Source organism: Dendrobates tinctorius, unplaced genomic scaffold (assembly GCF_039654945.1).
Source record: "Dendrobates tinctorius isolate UK_male_01 unplaced genomic scaffold, ASM3965494v1 ptg000360l, whole genome shotgun sequence".
Taxonomy (NCBI): domain Eukaryota; kingdom Metazoa; phylum Chordata; class Amphibia; order Anura; family Dendrobatidae; genus Dendrobates; species Dendrobates tinctorius.
In genome coordinates, this window is record NW_027362026.1 from 3101745 (window position 1) to 3123719 (window position 21975).

The 21975-nt window shown below is 44.8% G+C and overlaps 1 protein-coding gene across 4 annotated transcripts in view; it reads right to left on the reverse strand.

Moving 5' to 3' along the window:
• Positions 1–18792, reverse strand: part of IFI35 (interferon induced protein 35) — a 118275-nt gene extending 99483 nt beyond the window's left edge. Inside the window, exons 1-3 of one of the 4 annotated variants that reach the window (XM_073562603.1) lie at positions 18726–18792; positions 12918–13046; positions 9716–9770 (exon numbers count right to left, since the gene is read on the reverse strand). In XM_073562603.1, coding sequence (XP_073418704.1) covers positions 9716–9770; positions 12918–12979 — 117 coding nt within the window. In that variant the 5' untranslated portion in view covers positions 12980–13046; positions 18726–18792. Of the gene's footprint in view, positions 1–9715; positions 9771–12917; positions 13047–18725 lie in introns of those variants that run through there. The other 3 variants (XM_073562605.1, XM_073562604.1, XM_073562606.1) reach the window with 3 other exon arrangements.
• Between the last annotated feature and the right edge of the window lie 3183 nt (positions 18793–21975).

Consider the following 21975-nt stretch of genomic DNA (forward strand, 5'->3'; position numbering starts at 1 on the left):
TCGCTAGTGAGCTGCCACACAGGCAGATCTCACCAGCGACATCGCAGGGGTTGGGGTTCGCTACTTACCTGTCAGACGAGGCGATCCTGACGTCCTCCCGCCCGCGTCCACGTGTCGCTCGTCTCCACAGCAGAAAGCCCAGCAGGAAGCTGACGACGAGAAACAGTCCTGGACGTTCTCGCGCAATCAGCGATAACCAGCGGGGGAGCGGTCGGAGGTAAGTATCAGACACAGCGATATCGCTAGCAATATCGCTATAACGTCACAAAAACCAGTGACGTTATAGCGATATTGCTAGCGATATCGCTTAGTGTGACAGGCCCTTAAGAGCACAGTGGCCTCCATTATCCTTAAATGGAAGAAGTTTGGGACCACCAGAAGTCTTCCTAGACCTGGCCATCCAGCCAAACTGAACAATCGTGGGAGTAGAGCCTTGGTGAGAGAGGTAAAGAAGATCCCCAACATCACTGTGGCAGAGCCCCACAGATGCAGTAGGGAGATGGGAGAAAGTTCCACAAAGTCAAATTTCACTGCAGCCCTCCAACAGTCGGGCCTTTATGGTAGAGTGGGCCCGACGGAAGCCTCTCCTCAGTGCAAGACATATGAAAGCCCGCATAGAGTTTGCTTAAAAAAAAACACATGAAGGACTCCCAGACTATAAGAAATAAGATTTTCTGGTCTGATGAGACGAAGATAGAACTTTTTGGTGATAATTCTAAGCGGTATGTGTGTAGAAAACCAGGCACTGCTCATCACCTGCCCAATACAATCTCAAAAGTGAAACATGGTGGTGACAGCATCATGCTATGGGGGTGTTTTTCGGCTGCAGGGACAGAATGACTGGTTGCAATTGAAGGAAACATGAATGCGGCCAAGTACAGAGATATCCTGGATGAAAACCTCTTCCAGAGTGCTCTGGACCTCAGACTTGGACGAAGGTTCACCTTCCAACAAGACAATGACCCTAAGCACACAGCTAAAATAACAAATTAGTGGCTTCAGAACAACTCTGTGACCATTCTTGACTGGCCCAGCAAGAGCCCTGACCTAAACCCAATTGAGCATTTCTGGAGACCTGAAAATGGCTGTCCACTAACATTCACCATCCAACCTGATGGAGCTGGAGAGGAAGAATAGCAGAGGATCCCCAAATCCAGGTGTGAAAAACTTGTTGCATCATTCCCAAGAAGACTCATGACTGTAGTAGCTCAAAAGGTGCTTCTACTCAATACCGAGCAAAGGGTCTGAATACTTATGACCATGTGATATTTCAGTTTTTCTTTTTTAATAAATTTGCAAAAATTTCTACATTTCTGTTTTTTTCAGTCAAGATGGGGTGCAGAGTGTACTTTCCTTACAATTATATACAATCTTAGTAATTGTTACAGTCGAGGATTTTTATTTACAAAGTTTGGTAAGGGACTTGGAATTTTGTCACAGCGTGGTGTTTTTTATCCTTCATTGTGTTTTGTTTGCATAGCCCGTCGGCTAGCAGCAGTTGGCATTCAGTTGGTTTAAGAGGAACAGAATTAAAGTAAAGAATAAAATGGGTATGGATGGAGACTTGTTTTTTCTATGGATTTCCGATGTTCAATAAAGCTGAGGCCAACCAATTTAACCCAGTTTTGATACAGTGTATTCTTTGTTACGCAAGTAGCAAGGATAAAGCAGCCCAGGTTTGAAGAAATATAAAGGGCCAGCAGTGTTTTACACTCATTACAGTCTTGATTATATGCACCTGACTAGCTTTTTAAAAGAACCAGATCCTCTGTTCACTAGATGTGTGTCAGCTTGCTGGATGAAGCAGAGTCGAGAGTTAGCTATAGCTGGGTGAAAGACATGCCATGTGTCATGCCCACCATGTCTGTTATGCCGCATGACCGCTGGAGCAGTGTGCACGCGCACCGAACTATCATGCCCGCCATGTGTGGTATGCCGCATGACTCCTGGAGCAGTGTGCACGAGCACCGAACTCTCATGCCCGCCATGTCTGGTATGCCGCATGACTCCTGGAGCAGTGTGCACGAGCACCGAACTATCATGCCCGCCATGTCTGGTATGCCGCATGACTCCTGGAGCAGTGTGCACGAGCACCGAACCATCATGCCCGCCATGTCTGGTATGCCGCATGACTCCTGGAGCAGTGTGCACGAGCACCGAACTATCATGCCCGCCATGTCTGGTATGCCGCATGACTCCTGGAGCAGTGTGCATGTGCACTGAACTATCATGCCCGTTATGTCTTATGCTGCAAGATCCCTGGAAGCAGTATGCACACGCACCTCGTGACTGTTGTGCTGCAAGATGCCTGGAGCAGTGTGCACGCGCGCCTCATCTCATGGCTGCCTGCCAGGGGGCATGTGTGTTTTACCCCATGGCTACATGCCGTTGCTGTGTGACCAGTCGTCTCTTCTCTGCCTGCAGCGATCCTCTCTGTGTTCCTGGAGACCCTGATCATGTGACCTGTCCTATGTTCCAGCACTGTCTGATCCAGCTATCCTCTCTGTGATCCTAGAGACCCTGACCATGTGACCTTTCCTATGTTCCAGCACAGTCTGATCCAGTAATCCTCTCTATGGTCCTGGAGGACTCTACCATGTGGTCCTCTCTATGGTCTTGGAGGACTCGACCATGTGATCCTCTCTATGATCCTGGAGGAACTGAACCGGAAGTCCTCACCTGATCCTGACCCGGAAGTGCAGGTGCTAATGCCCTATATCAGACCGCCCCTTCCTATGGTCTGGGCCTGAGTATCGTGTTGCTTCCCTGCATGGCTGCTTGGTCTGCTCGGTCGCTCTCTGTATTTTGTGCCCCTGTACTCTGCCCTGTAGTGCTTCTCTTCACAACCTCTGTGCTTGTACTCTGCCTCTTGTCCCGTGCCTTGTCTTGTGTTGTCTCTCGTGCTGTGTTTGTCCTTGTTATTCTTAGACTTGTCATCCTTCCTCTGTTCTCTGCCTTAGCCTGTTTTGCTATGTCTCACCTTAGCTATTCTTTGACTTGTAGTCCTTCCTCTGTTCTCTGCCTTGCCTGTTTCGCCATGTCTGGCCTTTGCTATTCTGAGCCTTGTAGTACTCCACGTTCTCTGTCTCTGCCTGGTTTTCCTTACTCTGCCCTCTGGTGCTCGCTAGCACATTCCATGTCTGGTCTCAAGGTTCTCCCTTGACCCGGCTCTGGGCTTTGACCTACGCTCCGCTGCTAAACTCTGTCCTATGGTGATCTCTAGCACATTTCCTGGCTAGTCTCAAGGTTCTCCCTTGACCCGGCTCTGGGCTTCGGCCTACGCTCCGCTGCTAGCCCTATACTCTCTCTGAACTGGCTCAGTGCTTTTGCCTACGTTCCGCTCCTTGTTCCGTACTTTGCCTAGCCTTGCTTTGCCTTGTTTCTTCACGTGCCCTTTGCACGTACCTGGTCTTCCCTTGCCCGCCTGTTTGTGCCTCAGCCATGCCACGCTATACGTGCCCGCCTGTCTGTGCCTCAGCAATGCTCGTCGGCCAGTGACTAAGCTGTGTCCGCCTGTTGTGCTTCAGCCGTGCTTGCCTCAGTCGTGCCCGCCGGTCTGAGCCTCAGCCCAACCAGCTAGCCAGTGCCCCAGCCATGCTCTGTGCTTTCTTGCACCCACGCTGCCCCGCACTGTGCATTGCATGCTTCTCTAATAGCACGCGCAGGACCTAACCTGCTCCTTGGCATACCTCCCCGTGCTTTTGTAAAAGTACGCGCAGGTCTTGCCATGTACCCTGTCGTGCCCTCTAGCACGCACAGGCCCTAGCCTGTACCCAGCGTGCCCTCTTGACATTCATCCACTCAATGCCGACTTTTATTACCCATTGACTTGCATTGGGGTCGGGTTTTGGGCAAAACTCCGACTTTTTTTTGCCCTAGTCGGACCAGTTTCATCCGACTCAAATTTTGTTTCATGAAACCCGATCCGACCAAAGTCGCTCAACTCTAGTTGATATATTTTGGATTTATTTGTAAAAATATTGGAATTTTGGTAAAAATTTTGAAAAATTCACAATGTTCAAACTTATAATTATTATGTCCTTACAACAGTAAGTCATGCTGATCAAAATAATTAATAAATAACATTTCCGATGCGTCTACTTTAGATGTGAATCATTTTTTCAAACGTCATTTTATTTTGTTAGGATGTTTGAGGGTTTAAAACTTTTGCAGTAATTTTTAATTGTTTCAAGAAATTTTGGAAACTATACCATATGAGGATTTTATCCAGGGTTATAGCAAGCATTTTTGAACCAACAGGAACTACAAAGAATTTGATATCATTACGGTATTTTTCGGATTACAAGACACTCCGGATTATAAGACACACCCCAAATTTTGAGGAGAAAAATAGAATTTTTTTTTAACCCCTTTACCCCCAAGTGTGGCTTGCACGTTAATGACCAGGCCAATTTTTACAATTCTGACCACTGTCCCTTTATAAGCTAATAACTCTGGAACGCTTCCATGGATCCGTGCTTCTGACATTGTTTTCTCGTGACATATTGTACTTCACGTTAGTGGTAAAATTTCTTTGATATGACATGCTTTTATTTGTGAAAAAAACGGAAATTTGGCAAAAGTTTGGAAATTTAGAATTTTTTTGTTAGGAAGTTATAAGGGTTAAAAGTTAACCAGCGATTTCTCATTTTTACAACACCATTTTTTTGGGGGGACCACATCACATTTGAAGTCACTTTGAGGGGTCTATATGATAGAAAATACCCAAAAGTGACACCATTCTAAAAACTGCACCCCTCAAGGTGCTCAAAACCCAAGAAGTTTATTCACCCTTCAGGCGCTTCACAGGAATTTTTTGAATGCTTAAAAAAAAAATGAACATTTAACTTTTTTTCACCAATTATTTTACGCCCAATTTTTTTTTATTTTCCCAAGGGTAACAGGAGAAATTGGACCCCAAAAGTTATTGTCCAATTTGTCCTGAGTAGGATGATACATCATATGTGGGGGAACCACTGTTTCGGCGCATGGAAGAGCACGGAAGGGAAGGAGCGCCATTTGACTTTTTCAACACAATATTGGCTGGAATTGAGATCGGACATCATGTCGCGTTTGGAGAACCCCTGATGTGCCTAAACAGTGGAAACCCCCCACAAGTGATCCCATTTTGGAAACAAGACCCCCCAAGGAACTTATCTAGATGTGTTGTGAGAACTTTGAACCCCCAAGTGCTTCACAGAAGTTTATAACGTAGAGCCATAAAAATAAAAAATCATATTTTTTTCCACAAAAATGATATTTTCACCCCAATTTTATATTTTCCAAAGGGTAACAGATAAATTGGATCCCAAACGTTATTGCTCAATGTGTCCTGAGTATGCTGATACCCCATATGTGGGGGTAAACTACTGTTTTGGCGCATGGCAGAGCTCGGAAGAGAAGGAGCACCGTTTGACTTTTTCAACGCAGAATTGGCTGAAATTGAGATCAGACGCAATGTCACGTTTGGAGAGCCCCTGATGTGCCTGAACATTGGAAACCCCCAATTCTAACTCCAACACACCCATTACCCCAATCCCAACCCTAACCCTAGCCCTAACGGGAAAATGGAAATAAATACACTTTTTTAAATTTTATTATTTTTCCATAACTAAGGGGGTGATAAAGGGGGGGTTTGATTTACTATTTATAGCGGGTTTTCATGTTTGGCAGCTGTCACACGCTAAAAGACGCTTTTTACTGCAAAAAATTGTTTTTACAAAAAGCACAAATATCCTGAAATAAAAAGTAAAAAATATACTGCAAATAATGCATAAAAGTAATAATAATAATAAGGGTATTTAGTAAACATAACTTTGATCAAAATAATGTACAAGCCATCCCGCCACGTCACGGCAACCCTTGTGGGACAGTCCTACTCTAGTATTTAAAACCTTTTCACTTGCCAAGTGACGTGAATGTGAACAAGGATCGAGCGACTGAACCACTAGTAAAAGCTTAGGCCAGACAGGATGGATTTCCCAGCTCAGAAAGAGGGCGGTCACACCCATATATGCACTGAATGCACAATGAAATGAATAAAAAAAACTGGAGTCTGAACTGAGAAAGTAAATTTATGTGTATGCACAATGTAAGTGCATATTAACACATGACCATTAACCAGAGAAAGCAAAAAGCACAAATATCCTGAAATAAAACGTAAAAAATATAATGCAAATAATGCATAAAGGTAGTAATAATAATAAGGGTATTTAGTAAACATAATTTTGATCAAAATAATGTACAAGCCATCCCGCCACGTCACGGCAAATAGTTTTTGTATCACCACATTTTGAGAGCTATAATTTTTCCATATTTTGGCACACAGAGTCATGTGAGGTCTTATTTTTTGTGGGACGAGTTGACTTTTTTATTGGTACCATTTTGTGGCACGTGACATTTTTGATCACTTTTTATTACGATTTTTGGGAGGCAGAATGAACAAAAACCAGCATTTCATGAATTTCTTTTGGGGGGGTGCATTTACACCGTTTCGAATGTGGTAAAATTGATAAAGCGGTTTTATTCTTCGGGTCAGTACAATTACAGTGATACCTCATTTATATAATTTTTTTATGTTTTGGCGCTTTTATACAATAAAAACAATTTTATATAAAAATAATTATTTTTGCATCACTTAATTCTAAGAGCTATAACTCTTTTATTTTTTCGCTGATGACGCTGTATGGCGGCTCATTTTTTGCGGGACAAGATGACGTTTTATATCTGTCTTTTTGATCGCGTGTTGTTCCACTTTTTGTTCGGCGGTATGATGATAAAGCATTGTCTTTTTGCTTTTTTTTTTCTAGGAGTTCACTAAACGGGATAACTGGTGGGACAGTTTTATAGGGCGGGTCGTTACAGATGCGGCGATACTAAATATGTTTACTTTGATTGTTGTTTTTTTTTACATAAAGAAATGTATTTATTGGGGAATATTTTTTTTTCTTTATTTAGGATTTTTTTTTTAATATTTTTACACATTTTTTTTTTTTCCACTTTTTTACTTTGTCCCAGGGTGGGACATCACTGTATTATATCAGATCACTGATCTGACACTTTTCAGAGCATTGTGTCAGATCAGCGATCTGACAGGCAGTGCAGCAGGCACTGATAAGCCACCTCCCTGCAGGACCCCGCGGTCATCTTGGATCCGGGGTCCTGCAGGAAGGAGGCCCTCAGAACAACGCGATCACATTAAGGCCCAGGGCACATGGACGGGATAGTAAGTCATATGTCAGAAAGGGGTTAATAAAATGGTGGTGTTTCTTATAATCCATGTGTCTTATTGCTTACCGAGGGTGGTGGCTACGGTGAAGAGGGGTCCCAGGGTCGCTGCTGGAGGAGGCAGGAGTGGGGTGATGCTGCAGGCCACAGGCTGAGAGGAGTGGGTGTTCCGATGTGCGGCGCGCCGCTGCGGGTGTCTCCGATGCTGCTGCGGGAAACCCGCAGCACCGACGGACATCCCCTCATCCCAGCCTGTGGCTTGCAGCAACGGTATCGGCAAGGTATATCCACATTATAAGAAGTACTCTCCTTTCCCCCTCAAATTTTGGGGAAGAAAGTGCGTCTTATAATCCGAAAAATATGCTAGCTATTCATATTAAAGTTTTTTTTTTCACGAAAATGTTGCTTTAGCCCCAAATTTTTCACTTTTGCAAGAGGTAACATGAAAAATAGCACCTAATAGCAGTAGGTTCTTTTTATTGTGTTTTTACTGCTTTTTGATGCATATTCAATACAAATTTCATACAGCGCTTAAAGGGAATCTGTCACATATATAACCTATTAATATGGGCATACGGGTAATAGAAATGTTACACTAGTCCTACCTGTATGCCTCATATTAATGGTCTTGATGCTGAGAAATCTTATATTCTTTCTTTATGTTAATTATTTCTTCCAGGCTCCGAGGCGTGTGGTGCCTGGAAAAAATATCTTCCTCCTGTCTTCATTGTAATGCTTACCACATCCCATCAGCGTCAGTTACAACCCCGGAATCCAATGCCTGTGCCCTACATTCCCTCAGAAATGCATACCTCATCCTCCCTTCTGTGGGCACTCCACCCACCCAGGGATCTTCTGCGCAGGTGAGTAACTGTGACCTCCAGCGTGTGCGCCGATAAGATGCTCTCCCCTCTTCCTCCCTGCACAGTCATCCCTAGGAACCATGTGTATATAGCTATGACTGCAGGGAGGAAGTGGGGAGAGCACTTTATCGGCGCGCACCCTGGAGGGCACTGGAGCAGAAGTTGCCGGCGCCTGCGCAGAAGATCCCTGAATGCAGCGCCCATAGAAGGGAGGATGAGGTATGTATTTCTAAGGAAGTGCAGGGCGCAGTCGCAGGATTCCGGGGCCGTAACTGACGCTGATGAGAGGGAGTAAGTATTACAATCCAGACAGGAGGCAGGGATTTCTTCCAGGCACCGCACGCCCCGGAGCCTGGAAGAAATCATTAACGTAAAGACAGAATATACCATTTCTCAGCAACAAGACCATTAATATCAGGCATACAGGTAGGACTAGTGTAACATTTCTAATACCAGTATGCCCATAATAACAGGTCATCGGGAGGGTGACCGATTCCCTTTTATTTTATTTGTGCAGTGATTCTGGTGTTCTGTACTTAAAAATGCACTTGCCATTTGACATGAGTTTTTTTTAAGAGCTCCACAGACAACTATTTGTTAAAAAAATACACCTACAGTAACAACATACAGCCCTTTGCTTGAAATATAACTGTAGCCCAAGAAGCACATCATTGATGCTATTTGGGAACATGGTCTCATAGTTATTCCTATATCGCCTTTACCCAACTCTTCGGGGCAGGATGCATATTAAGTCCTTATCTAAACAGTAAGGAAATAAAATACTAACTTCTGTGATACAGTACACAACCACAGCAATGTTTGGGCAGTTGCTGTACCTCGTGTATGTGTCCATCGGAAAATAAAAATTCATTGAGATGTTGCATTCTGTTGGTATTGTCCCCCTCAGAAGCATGGCTACTATATAGAAGTATGGTGCTGTATGGAGGCTGCACACAGTGGGTATATGGGGTCTTAATAGGTCTGTATTGAATCCAGGCTCCAATCGCTAACTACCATCCCACTCCTGTTATCCACTGGAAACCATTAGGCTGTGTGCCCACAATGAGTTTTGTGGCATGATTTCGCTGCCTCATAACCGCAGCATCTTACAGCTCCAGTATAGTGGATGGGATTTATAGAAATCTTATGCCCACTGTGCTTCTTTTTCACACAGTATAAACTGACCTGCATAGCGTGATTCACATCCACAACATGCCAGTTTCTTTTGCGGGTACGCTGAGTTTTATGCGCAGATTTTTCCCATTCACTTACATTAGATGCAGAAAATTTGCAGGTAAAAAACGCCGCGGAAACGCATAAAAAACTAATGTAATATGCCCATCACCGTATCAATAAAGTTTTGCCAAAGCTAAATACCAGAAAATATCAAAAATAAAGCAGCTTTGACTCACCAACAAGAGACAAAAATGCAGCGTGAAATACATGATAAAAACGTATGTAAAAAAATGCACACAAACGCAATGAAAAAATGCAAGTAACCTACTTTACATGATAGGTGCAGGAAATATCACCCAAAGCTCATTGTAGTAACGTAGCCTTACGAGACAGGGGTTGAGAATCACAAAAAAAAGTGCACAAGTTTGCAAATATTTCTTCTATTTTACCTCATTTTTGACTGTCTCGGACGCCATCGTAATATCTATGGTGTGACCACAATATCTGTAATCATAAAAATAAAATATTAGTTTGGTAAGAAATTGCTTAAAATGTGTACTTAAATGTCTTAAAATCTCTTATTCCTTTCTGAGCTCAGCTTTAGTTTATCTGAGTAATTATTGATATTGATAAGATATACAGGGCCGCCATCAGGGCATTACTGCCCTAGTGCCCTTACTGGTGTATGGACACCGGTGAGCAGAAGCAAAGAACAGGGACCCGGACCCAGTCTGCCCCCCTTTTGGTTTTTGCTCACCGTGCCCCAGGGGCAGGGGTGGGTTGTGGCGCAATCTCGTCGGGGCAGGGAGCTTTCCTGGAGCGTCACGGATGTGCAGCTCTTTCCACCTCTTCAGTGACAAGCTGGGGTCAGGTGATGGCGCCTATGCAATGATGGCATCGCGCCAGCACATACGCGTGCTGGATATGGAAGTGGAGCTCCAAGGGATTGTATGAGAGGCAAGTATGAAAAACTTTTCTTTTTTAAATAAGTTAAATGGGTTTGTGGGAGCAAATTATGCTGTATTAAGGGTGGGGGCAGTAAATGATGATGAATTGATAGTGGGGAAGAGCAAATGATGAATTGAGGGTGAGGTCTTGTTACTGTGCAAGGCCACACTATGTCCCTTTTTTCTTCATCTGGAGTAGTGTAAAAATTGGGGAAAAATGAGGAATGCGCAAATAAGTATTTTTTTCTGCAAAGACGAGTCCTGGCTGGAAGAACTGATGGCGGTCTGCAGTGGATGAAGAAGAAAAGCAAAGATGGAAGACTTCAAATAGAGATGTCACTGGTGAGTCAGGGTGTTACTTGTACACTTACACTATATACTAAATACTGTGTACAGAGATCCTGTGTATGTCACTAGTGATCACTGTATTATCTGAACACTGACAATATATACAGAGCTCCTGTGTATAATGTCACTGGTGATCCCTGTATTACCTGTACACTGACACTATATACAAAGCTCCTGTGTATGATGTCACTGGTGATCACTGTATTACCTGTACATTGACTCTATATACAGAGATCCTGTGTATAATGTCACTGGTGATCACTATATTACATCAGACTCAGTATGAGCGGTGACATCACAGTTAGTTACTGAGCATGTGCCGCCTGCTTCCATTCATTCTACAGTAGTTTACAGTCGGGAGCGGCTGTGTTAGCAGAGCTCCGCCTGTAAACTGATTAACCCCCGAGATGGATTACGCCATGGGACATGACTGAGCGCCGGACAGGTAATGTATATTGTTGCTTTATTATTTTCACCTTTTTTTACAGGAGATCCATGGCGTCGCAATGGAAATAGCAGTGTAATAAAGATTTTAAAACTGTGTGTAGTGTATTCTTTCATTAAAATACTTTGCTCTTATTGTGTTTATTTAAACCTTGACTGACTCTAGGATTAGTAATGGAGAGGTGTCTTATTGACACCTCTCCATTACTAATCCGGGCTAAATGTCACCTTACAATAGAAAGGTGGCATTAACCTCTTAATACCCCACTTGCCACCACTACAGGGCAAGAGGGAAGAATCGGGCAAAGATCCAGAATAGGCGCATCTAATAGATGCGCCTTTTCTGGGCAGCTGGGGGCTGCTGTTTTTAGGATGTGGGGGGCCAAGATCAATGGCCCCGTACCAGACTAAGAATATTAGCCCTCAGCTGTCAGCTTTAGTCAGGATGGTTGTCAAAAATAGGGGGGACCCCACGCCGTTTTTTTATAATTATTTATTTAAATAATTAAAAAAACAGCATGGGGACCCCTCTATTCTTGAGAACCAACCTTGATGAAGCTGACAGCTGAGGGCTGCAGCCCCCAGCTGTAAGTTTCGTCTGGTTGGTTCACAAACAGAGGGGGACCCCACGTTGGGTTTCCATTCATTCTGCTCTCCTGCTCGCTGTTGCCGGCAGAGCAGGAAAGATGAATGACAGCCGCGTTCAGCACCAGCCGCCGGGAACAGCTCTTACTGTAGCACTTTTTTCCCGATGGCCGTCCGTGTGGTCCTGATGGGACCGGAGCTAGCTGACCAGCACCAAGAAGAGATAGATAAAACCAGATCAAATGCAAACAGAATAGCAAATAAACCTCTTAGCTGAACATGCAGGGACAGAGCTGGAGAAATCAGACCTCAGGAGGAACAGGAAGCAAATCACCAGCAGGGATAGAGGGAGTCGGCTGTCTTAAATCCCAATCTGAAAACCCAGATCTCCAATCGTCATCATCATTATCAGGTGGCAAGCCTCTGTCAATCAGATCAGCTCCATTACCTCCAGTAACCACCAGAGGGAGCCCAGAAAGAGAACTCGCAACCCCTCTGTCGATCTGACCAGCTCCACTACCTTCAGTAATAACTAGAGGGAGGCCAGAAAGCGAATTCACAACAGATGAGCGAGTATACTCATTGCTCGGGTTTTCCCGAGCATGCTCGGGGTGTGCTCCGAGTATTTTGGCGTGCTCGGAGATTTAGTTTTCGTCGTCTCAGCTGCATGATTTGCGACTTGTAGACAGGCTGAATACATGTGGGAATTCCCTAACAAACAGGCATTCCACACATGTATTCAAGCTGTCTAGCAGTCGTAAATCATACAGCTGAGGCTGACAGAAACTAAATCTCCGAGCACGCCAAAATACTCGGAGAACACCCGAGCAACGAGTATACTCGCTCATCACTATTTAGAACGCTCGCTCACAATCATTTCTCCATGTACAGGCCTTCTGCCAGATATCAACAAGCTAAGGATTCTGCCAGTCATATTATCCCAAAATGAACATTTCAAGGCTGGAAATGAGGAGTCTGTAACTTCTCCAAGCAGATGTATGTGGGAGTGACATAAAAAGGCAATCTGTTCTGTATGACAGGAGATATAGGAAACCCAGCATTACCTGGACACATAGGAGTCATATCTAGGAAAGGTGCGAGAAGCTGAGGGCACACAAGGAACAGACGGCCTTTGGTTTGCAGGGTCTTTGAATACAATATGGGTGTGCAATAGTGCCTATGGGAGATATATAAGAATACATGCCTGTGCCTCAGGAGTGACCCCCGGGAGATATATAAGGTGTCCTGGCTGGCTCCAGGCCCTACAGACACATGGCCTTGTATCTAATGTTGTGTCATGTAGGAACAATAGTACATGATTTCCTACCTCTCCTGGCCGCCTCTGCTCTCTGTCCTGTTCCTTGCTGCAGCTGCTGCTTTTACTTTCATTTCTCCTCCACAGGCCTCTTCCTGCCTTCAGCAGCTTGCCTTACATCAGACACATGGTTTCCAAACACTGAAAATGCAACACCAAGAAGGAAAAGTTTTGGAACAATATAAATCACAGGATCAATAGATATGTTAATTATATGCAATCGATCAGAAAATGAAATTTTCAAAACATCTCGATTTATTCAGTATTGAGTATATTCAGAGTTGGCAAATTTATTGTAAAAAGTTTTAGGACTGATCCGTTCATGTAAATGAAGCTTGCAGATAAGCACATACTGGCCCCATTGAGATGAAAGAAACTAATGCAGCTGAAGACATCCCTTGGCAATGGGCCGATCACAGTGCCACCCTGATGGACCCCCCCAGCGACGTTGCCTCCATGTCTGAGTGGTCTAGTTCCCTGCAGTTTTCTAGACTAGACAAGTAGTTCATTTAGGAACATTATAGTGAAAAAATCATTACAGTAAAAATAATCTGTATAAGTTTCTTCAGCTTCAAAAAAAAAAAAATAATGGATGCCTTAAATTTTGTTTACGGGCAGGGCAAAAAAGTGTCTTAGGCCTCATACTCACTGGAGATAAAATCGGACGATTGCAATCCGATTTTTAATCGGATTGCACTCTGACCCATGTTAGTGAATGGGTGACATCTCACTTGCGATTTTTTTCTCATCCAAAATCAGTCTGAGAAAAAAAATCGCAGTATGCTGCGATTTGCAGTGATTTTCGCCAATAGAAGTCAATGGGTGCGATTAAAAAAAGGACCAAAAACGGACCATCCGTTTTCCATCCGTTTTAAACAGATACATCACCATTCTGTGGTATAGAACACTGTAAATGGTCCTGTAAATGACTGTAGAAAAAGAGTTGCTGGGAAAAAAAAAAAACGGAAAGATTAAAAATTGCATAGAAATCGCATAACACTCGCTTAACACTCCACCCTTTTTTCCAGTCCAGAAATCGGACCTTTTTTTATTCGCCAATGGGTATGAGGCCTTAGACCGGGATCATACTTGCAAGTGCAATGCGAGAAACTTGCACGAGTCTCTCGCCTCAATACCCTCTCTGACCTTTCCCGGCGCCTGCGCACTTGCAGGACTCTGCTCTGCCCTCAACAGGGCAGAGCAGTACGCCTGCGCAAGAGCCGCGACGGGAAGCAAAGAAGAGGACGTCACCGCTAGAAGATGGGAGGCGCCGGACCAAGACCAGACCCAGACCGCCCCTGGGTGAGTATAATATAACTCGTTTTCTTTCAGGTTACATCATGGGCTTATCTACAGCATTATAGAATGCTGTAGATAAGCCCCTGATGGCGGTGCCGGCAGCTGATAGTCGAAAAAATAGGTGACGTGACAGATTCCCTTTAAGTCTTATGAATAACTTTGTAAAGGCCTCCTCAGTGAGGTGAATCGGACACTGTGGACCTTAAGGGTGTGTGCACACGCTGTGGATTCTGCTGCGGTTCAGCAGCGGATTTTTGCCGCTGCGGGTCCGCAGCAGTTTTTGCTGCGGGATTTACAGTACCATTATTCCCTATGGGAATACAAAACCGCTGTGCAGATGGTGCGGATTTTTCCGCGCGGTTTTCCTGTGGTTTTGAAACCGCAGAAAGAATTGACATGTCAATTCTTTCTGCGGATTCCGCTGCGGTTTGCCATCTCCATTGTGGAGGTGAAAAACCGCAGGGCAAAACCGCAGAGCAATCCGCAGGTAAAACCGCAGGTCTTTTGACCTGCAGATTTACCTGCGGATTTACAAAATCCGCGCTGCCAAATCCGCACCCCATTCCGCAGCGTGTGCACGTAGCCTAAAACAGATTAAAAAAAAATAGTTGAATTCTCCTTCTTTGCAGGGTGTTGCCAGTGTCCTGGCTTTATACACTAAGATGCACAGTGACATCTGCAGCCAAACTATAGAACTACACCTCATAGGATAGTGTGGCAGGATCATAGCAATATGGATTTTGAAAATGACTTACAGTACAGGGGTTGGACAAAATAATGGAAACACCTAACGTTTTAGCATCATAATCTTCAAACATGTTATAAACATATAAACCGTGACATATGTTAATGTTTTGTAGTTGATTATTTGTGTTATGTGATATGTGTATGTAAATTAACTGTTTGTTTTGCAGAATTGTAAGAACATTGATGAGAACCTGATACCAATGGCAGACCTCTCGGATTTTCAAAGAGGCCGAATTGTTGGTGCTCGTATGGCAGGCGCTAGTGTAACAGAAAGTGCCCGAATGCTTGGCGTGTCAAGAGGTACTGTTTCCAAAGTAATGACTGCGTTTGAAAGAGAAGGAAAAACGTCCGCAGCAAAGCACAGGTCCGGCCGAAAGTCGAAGTTGACTGAGAGAGACCGTCGGACTCTAAAGCGAATTGTGAGAGAGGATCGCAAGACCACTGCTCCGAAAATCACTGCTGAGCTCAATGAACACCTACAGAACCCAGTTTCCACGAAAACAGTTCGTCGGGAGCTGTACAAATCTGGATTCCACGGAAGAGCTGCAATTAGAATACCGCTGCTCTCAATGACAAATGTTTCCAAGCGTTTAGAGTGGTGTAGAAACCTACAGAATTGGTCCCTCGAGCAGTGGAAACATGTGATATTCTCAGACGAATCATCATTTACCCTATTTCCGACCTCCGGCCGAGTGTACGTTTGGAGACAGCCGAAAGAAGCATTCCATCCAGACTGCCTTCTCCCAACCGTAAAACATGACGGAGGTTCTGTGATGATCTGGGGTGCTATTTCGTGGAGATCCGCCGGGCCAATGATATCCCTTCATGGAAGAATTAACAGCCGCGATTATTTAGGCATTTTGGGCGACCAAGTGCATCCTATGGTTCAAGCACTGTTCCCGGAGGGGAACGCCATCTTTCAGGATGATAATGCACCAATTCATACAGCTAGAATCGTTAAAGCATGGCATGAGGAACATTCTAATGAAGTTGAGCATCTCATCTGGCCCCCACAATCCCCAGACCTCAATATTATTGAGCAATTATGGTCGATTTTAGAGATTCAAGTTAGACGTCGATTTCCGCCGTCATCATCGCTCAAAGAACTGGAGGGTGTATTAACTGAAGAATGGGCTACAATTCCTTTGGAAACAATTCACACCTTGTATGAATCCATACCTAGGAGAATTGAGGCTGTAATCGCCGCAAAAGGTGGACCTACACCATATTAAACTAACTTTTGTTGATGTTTCCAGGTGTTTCCATTATTTTGCCCAACCCCTGTATGTTGTTACTGTATGGCATTCTGTCCTATAATTTAATAGTCACTGTCCGTGAATGCAGACTTCTGAATCCTTACATTGCGCACGTACCGCTTGCTATCAACATTTTCTGGTGCTGCTGCTGAGAGCAGATGGTCATGTGACCGCAAGCATCCGATTTGCATACATGCAGTCACATGCTCACTAGCCAACGTACCCATGTCTAGTTGGAATGTGGCCGTAAGTATGCATACAGCAAACTTGTGGTTACGTGAAAGCCCAGATTCGGCAGTGACTGGAGAATCCTGACCACGCATGCGCTGCAAGAATTCAGATGTCAACAGTCATATAGTGATTGCAAACTTTCACAAGACAGGACAACTCCTTTTACACAATTCTTCACATGTATAGTTCATAAAATGAAAGACTTTCAACCCCATTTCTTATCTGGCACAGGCCCTTAATGAGAATCTATCAGTAGGTTTTTGCTATGTAATCTGACAACAGGATGGCACATCAATGCGAACTGAGGCAAGAATGTTTGCTGTGTCAGCGCTGTGAGCACAACCCCCATCTGTAGACGTTGGGCACTCAGACCATCCTCATGGAGTCGGTTTCTAACCGTTTGTGCAGACACATGCACATTTGTGGCCTGCTGGAGGTCATTTTGCAGAGCTCTGGCAGTGCTCCTCCTGTTCCTCCTTGCACAAAGGCGGAGGTAGCGGTCCTGCTGCTGGAAAATGTTGCCCTCCTACGACCCCCTCCACGTCTCCTGGTGTATTGGCCTGTCTCCTGGTAGCGCCTCCAGCCTCTGGACACTACGCTGACAGACACAGCAAACCTTGCCACAGCTCGCATTGATGTGCCATCCTGGATGAGCACGAGTGTGAAAGCACAACCAACATTCAAAAGTGACCAAAACATCAGCCAGAAAGCATTGCTACTGAGATGTGGTCCCCACCTGCAGAACCTCTCCTTTATTGAGGGTGTCTTGATAATTGCCAATAATTTCCATCTGATGTCTATTCCATTTGCACAACAGCATGTGAAATTGATTGTCAATCAGTGTTGCTTCCTAAGTGGACAGTTTGATTTCACAGAAGTTTGATTTACTTGGAGTTATATTCTGTTAAGTGTTCACTTTATTTTTTTTTTGAGCAGTGTAAATTAACAATTAGCCACACATAGTAATTCTGGCCCAAATCTTGTAGTAATAGTGGGCAGTAGTGGGCAGCACGGTGGCTAAGTGGTTAGCACTGCAGCGCTGGGTCCTAAGTTCGAATCCCACCAAGGACAACATCTGCAAGGAGTTTGTATGTTCTCCCCATGTTTGTGTGGGTTTCCTCTGGGTTCTCTGGTTTCCTCCCACATTCCAAAGACATACTGATAGGGAATTTAGATTGTGAGCCCCATCAGGGACAGCGATGATAATGTGTGCAAACTGTAAAGCGCTGCGGAATATGTTAGCGCTATATAAAGATTATTATTAGTAGTAATATCCCCCATCCTAGTTCCCATCTTATAGTAATATCCCATCCTGGTCCCCATCTTGTAGTATAGTCCTCATCCTAGTCCCATCTTGAACAAATATCCTCCATTCTGCTCCCTTCTTGTCCTCATCCTAGTCCCATCTTGAACAAATATCCTCCATTCTGCTCCCTTCTTGTAGAAATGTTCCCATCCTTGTCCCATTTTTTAGGAATGTCAACTATCCCACTCCCCATCAACATCAGCTGCCAATCAGGCCGGTGGCTGGTATTGGTATTGCAGTACAGTGGTCTCTGCACCACAATATAATCCAACATCCCGAGCCACGTGCTTGAGACTCCTGCAGCAGCTTTGCCCAGCTTGAGAACCATGAATGAAGGACCAAGCTAAAAAACACTTTCTATAATCAGTACGTGATGTATATTCATAAGAGAAACTAAATACACCTTCTTTGAATTCTATATTTTTACTTAGGAATAGAGTTGGTGTGAATTGATTCACACCAGTAATCTCTGGCTGCTGGTCAGAACACAGGAGATGTAACACACTGTTAGGCTATGTGCACAAGTAGTTGGAAGTGCTGCGGATTTTTCCACGCGGATTTTGAAAAATCCGCAGGTCAAAATACCTGCGGTTTAGCCCTGCGGTTTCACACCGCACAATGTGAAGGTGTGAAACTGCAGTGGAATCCGTACAAAGAATTGACATGCTGTGGATTGTAACCCGCGGAAAAATCCGCAGCATGTGCACAGCGTTTTTGGTTTTACCATTGCAAAGAATGGTACTGTACAACGCAGCAGAAACTGCTGCAGACCCGCAGAGCCAGAAACGCTGCGGATCCGCAGCAGAATCCGCAATGTGTGCACATAGCCTTAGGATCTGCAAGCTGTAAGTCTGGACAACTCCTTTAAGACCTTCTATTGCAAACAGCAATAGCTCAGAGCTTACAATCCTAAAATAAAGAGTTGTCAAATACAATGTCAAAAACTGCTTGCTGCCCCAAGTATGACCCCTGAAAACTCACATATCGGAGGCTTTTTCCTTTGTCGATGCCCATAGTTACAGTCTGTAGTTCTTTCCTGACAGCTCGCACATGCTCAGTAGATACCTGCTCTACTATATTGTGTACAACTGGGCCTTTATGTATACTGTCTGAAAATTAAACTCTGTTGCCCTAGCAACAGAGCTCAGCTTTCATTTATTTAAAGCACTACTCCAAAGGTTTATTTATTGCAGCGCTGGAGTAGTGTCATTAATCTAAGTTCCCTTGCTCTAGTCTTATATGTATCAGCCGCCATCTTCATCTGTTCTTGGCTCCACTCCAGTCGTCTTCTGCAGTTTGTGACCAGATGGATCGCTCCAGTGTTTGCTGAGCGAGTGAGAAGTCATAACTCAGTGTAAGTGTATGAAAGCCAGAACGAGGCGAGAATGAGGCTCCCATAGACTTACATTTAGAGCTTGTGACCGTTACCTCTGACTTCTGATCAGTCAGAAGCTGTGGTCACAAGATAGTGGATCGGGAATGGGAGCGTTGCTGAGCACAGCTGAGGACTGCGAACGGTAAGTATAACACTGAGGGTAGGAAACTTAGATTATTAGCTAGGGACAACATCAGGGCATTACTGCCCATATTAGTATATGGGGCCCGGTGAGCAGAAACAAAAAAGCTGCAGGCAAAAAAAGAGGAGATCCCTGAAAAGGTGAGTCCTGATTCCCTCTCCACCTGTGAGGACATTCGTCAGGAGCCCACAGATGGGGAAAAAAAACAGGAAGAGGAAAAGGTCCTCCTTCCCGCACCGTCTCCGGACGGTGCAGAAGACTGTCAACCCCTTACAAGAAAAGGGGGAATGTCACCACAGGTAACCACCGTCTTCCTCCCAGCCCTCTGCGATGCGAGGGGTGGGGAAAAGGCTAGAACCGACCACCGGGGGATCACCCTGAAGCATCTCGACAGTGACAGGGATCAGGTCCTGCCATGTGGATCCGAGAGTGGGCGATACCACACTGCACTCTCGGGCCGCACACAACTGGGGAAAACGGTGATAAAAAACTGCACCCTGTAGAAGGAGAAAAAACTGAAAGAGAAAATATTTGTAAAACACAACAGGTGACCTGAAAGGAAAAAGACAAATCAGGGATCAGATCCAGGTCTGCCTCCTTCAGACACTACGCTAAAACTGGTCTGCTTTGTGCCAGTCGGTGGGTGTATACTGCTGAGGAGGAGCCAGTAAATGGCTGCCCACTCTCTCCAGTCCCACAAGCTCACTGCCTTGGGGTTATCTTTGACACTGGTCTCTCTTTCAAACCACATATCCAAGCCCTTTCCACTTCCTGCCGACTTCAACTCAAAAATATTTTACGGATCCGTACATTCCTCAACCAAGAATCTGCAAAAACCCTAGTCCATGCCCTCATCATCTCCCGCCTTGACTTCTGCAACCTCCTGCTCTGTGGCCTCCCCTCTAACACTCTCGCACCCCTCCAATCTATTCTAAACTCTGCTGCCCGACTAATCCACCTGTCCCCCGCTATTCCCCGGCCTCTCCCCTCTGTCAATCCCTGCACTGACTCCCCATTACCCATAGACTCCAGTTCAAAACCCTAACCATGACATACAAAGCCATCCACAACCTGAGTCCTCCAAACATCTGTGACCTCGTCTCCGGATACTTACCTGCACGAAACCTTCGATCCTCACAAGATCTCCTCCTGTACTCCCCTCTTATCTCCTCTTCCCACAATCGCATACAAGATTTCTCCAGCGCATCCCCCCTACTCTGGAACTCTCTACCACAACATATCAGACTCTCGCCTACCATGGAAATCTTCAAAAAGAACCTGAAGACCTACCTCTTCCGACAAGCCTTCAACCTGCAGTAACCACCAAATCGCTGCACGATCAGCTCTACCCTCGCCTACTGTACCCTCACCCATCCCTTGTAGATTGTGAGCCCTCACCGGCAGGGTCCTCTCTCATCCTGTACCAGTCGTGACTTGTATTGTTTAAGATTACTGTACTTGTATGTATTATGTATACCCCTCCTCACATGTAAAGCGCCATGGAATAAATGGCGCTATAATAATAAATAATAATTTTCCTTTTTTGTGCATAGTGTCAGCCTTTTAGCAACAGTAGTATACACCCATGGTTACCTGTGTCCCCCAATGAAGCGATAAAACATTTTTATACAGTGTCTCATTTACTTTCTTTGTGTATATTTTCACACCTACCGCCTTGTCAGTGTTTCCTTTTACCCAATATTCCTGTGTGTTTTAACTCTCACACGTTCCACTGATTAGCTGTCCCTCATCTTAATTTAACTCGCTGCCCCTATATATACAGATGCTTGTCACAAAATTAGAATATCATCAAACAGTTGATTTATTTCAGTTCTTCAATACAAAAAGTAAAACTCATATTATATAGTCATTACAGAGTGATCTCTTTCAAGTGTTTATTTCTGTTAATGTTGAGGTAAATTAGAATATTTTATAACACCAGCTTAAAAAATGATTGTAAAATCCGGAATGTTGGCCTACTGAAATTATGTTCAGTAAATGCACTCAATACTTGGTCGGGGCTCCTTTTGCATCAATTACTGCATTACTGCAGCGTGGCAGGAGGCGATCAGCCTGTGGCACTGCTGAGGTGTTATGGAAGCCCAGGTTGCTTTGATAGCAGCCTTCAGCTCGTCTGCATTGTTGGGTCTGGTGTCTCTCATCTTCCTCTTGAAAATACACCATAGATTCTCTATGGGGTTAAGGTCAGGAGAGTTTGCTGGCCAATCAAGCTGTCATGGTCACGTGTGTCTGGACGCAGATGATACCGCAAGGCGGACCCATAACACACGTGACCCTGGATACAGCGCCTCCAGTGGCGAATTTAAATAATAAGGGGGAACCTGGGAAACATTAACAATGGTGGGCCCTGCGATAGGGAATGAGGACATGGAGACCTCCTGCACTCCCCTGAGCCAGTGTCCCTGCACTCCTCACATTCCCTATACAGGCTCTGCACCTGTCGCCGCACGCAAACCTTAAACCCTTGCTCGCCCTGACCCTAAACCCTCACTAGGGAATTGGTCGGTGCGGAGACTAATCCCACCACTGCACTAACAACACACATGAGGAAAGAAGACAATACAGGGGAAACACCACTTAGCTTTAGGCTCTGTGCTTATGCTCCTGCAACAGAGCCCCACCACCTGCGTGCGTCTTCTCCTCCACCCAGATCCATCACCATCCTGGATCCTACACCATAGTGCAGCCTTGGA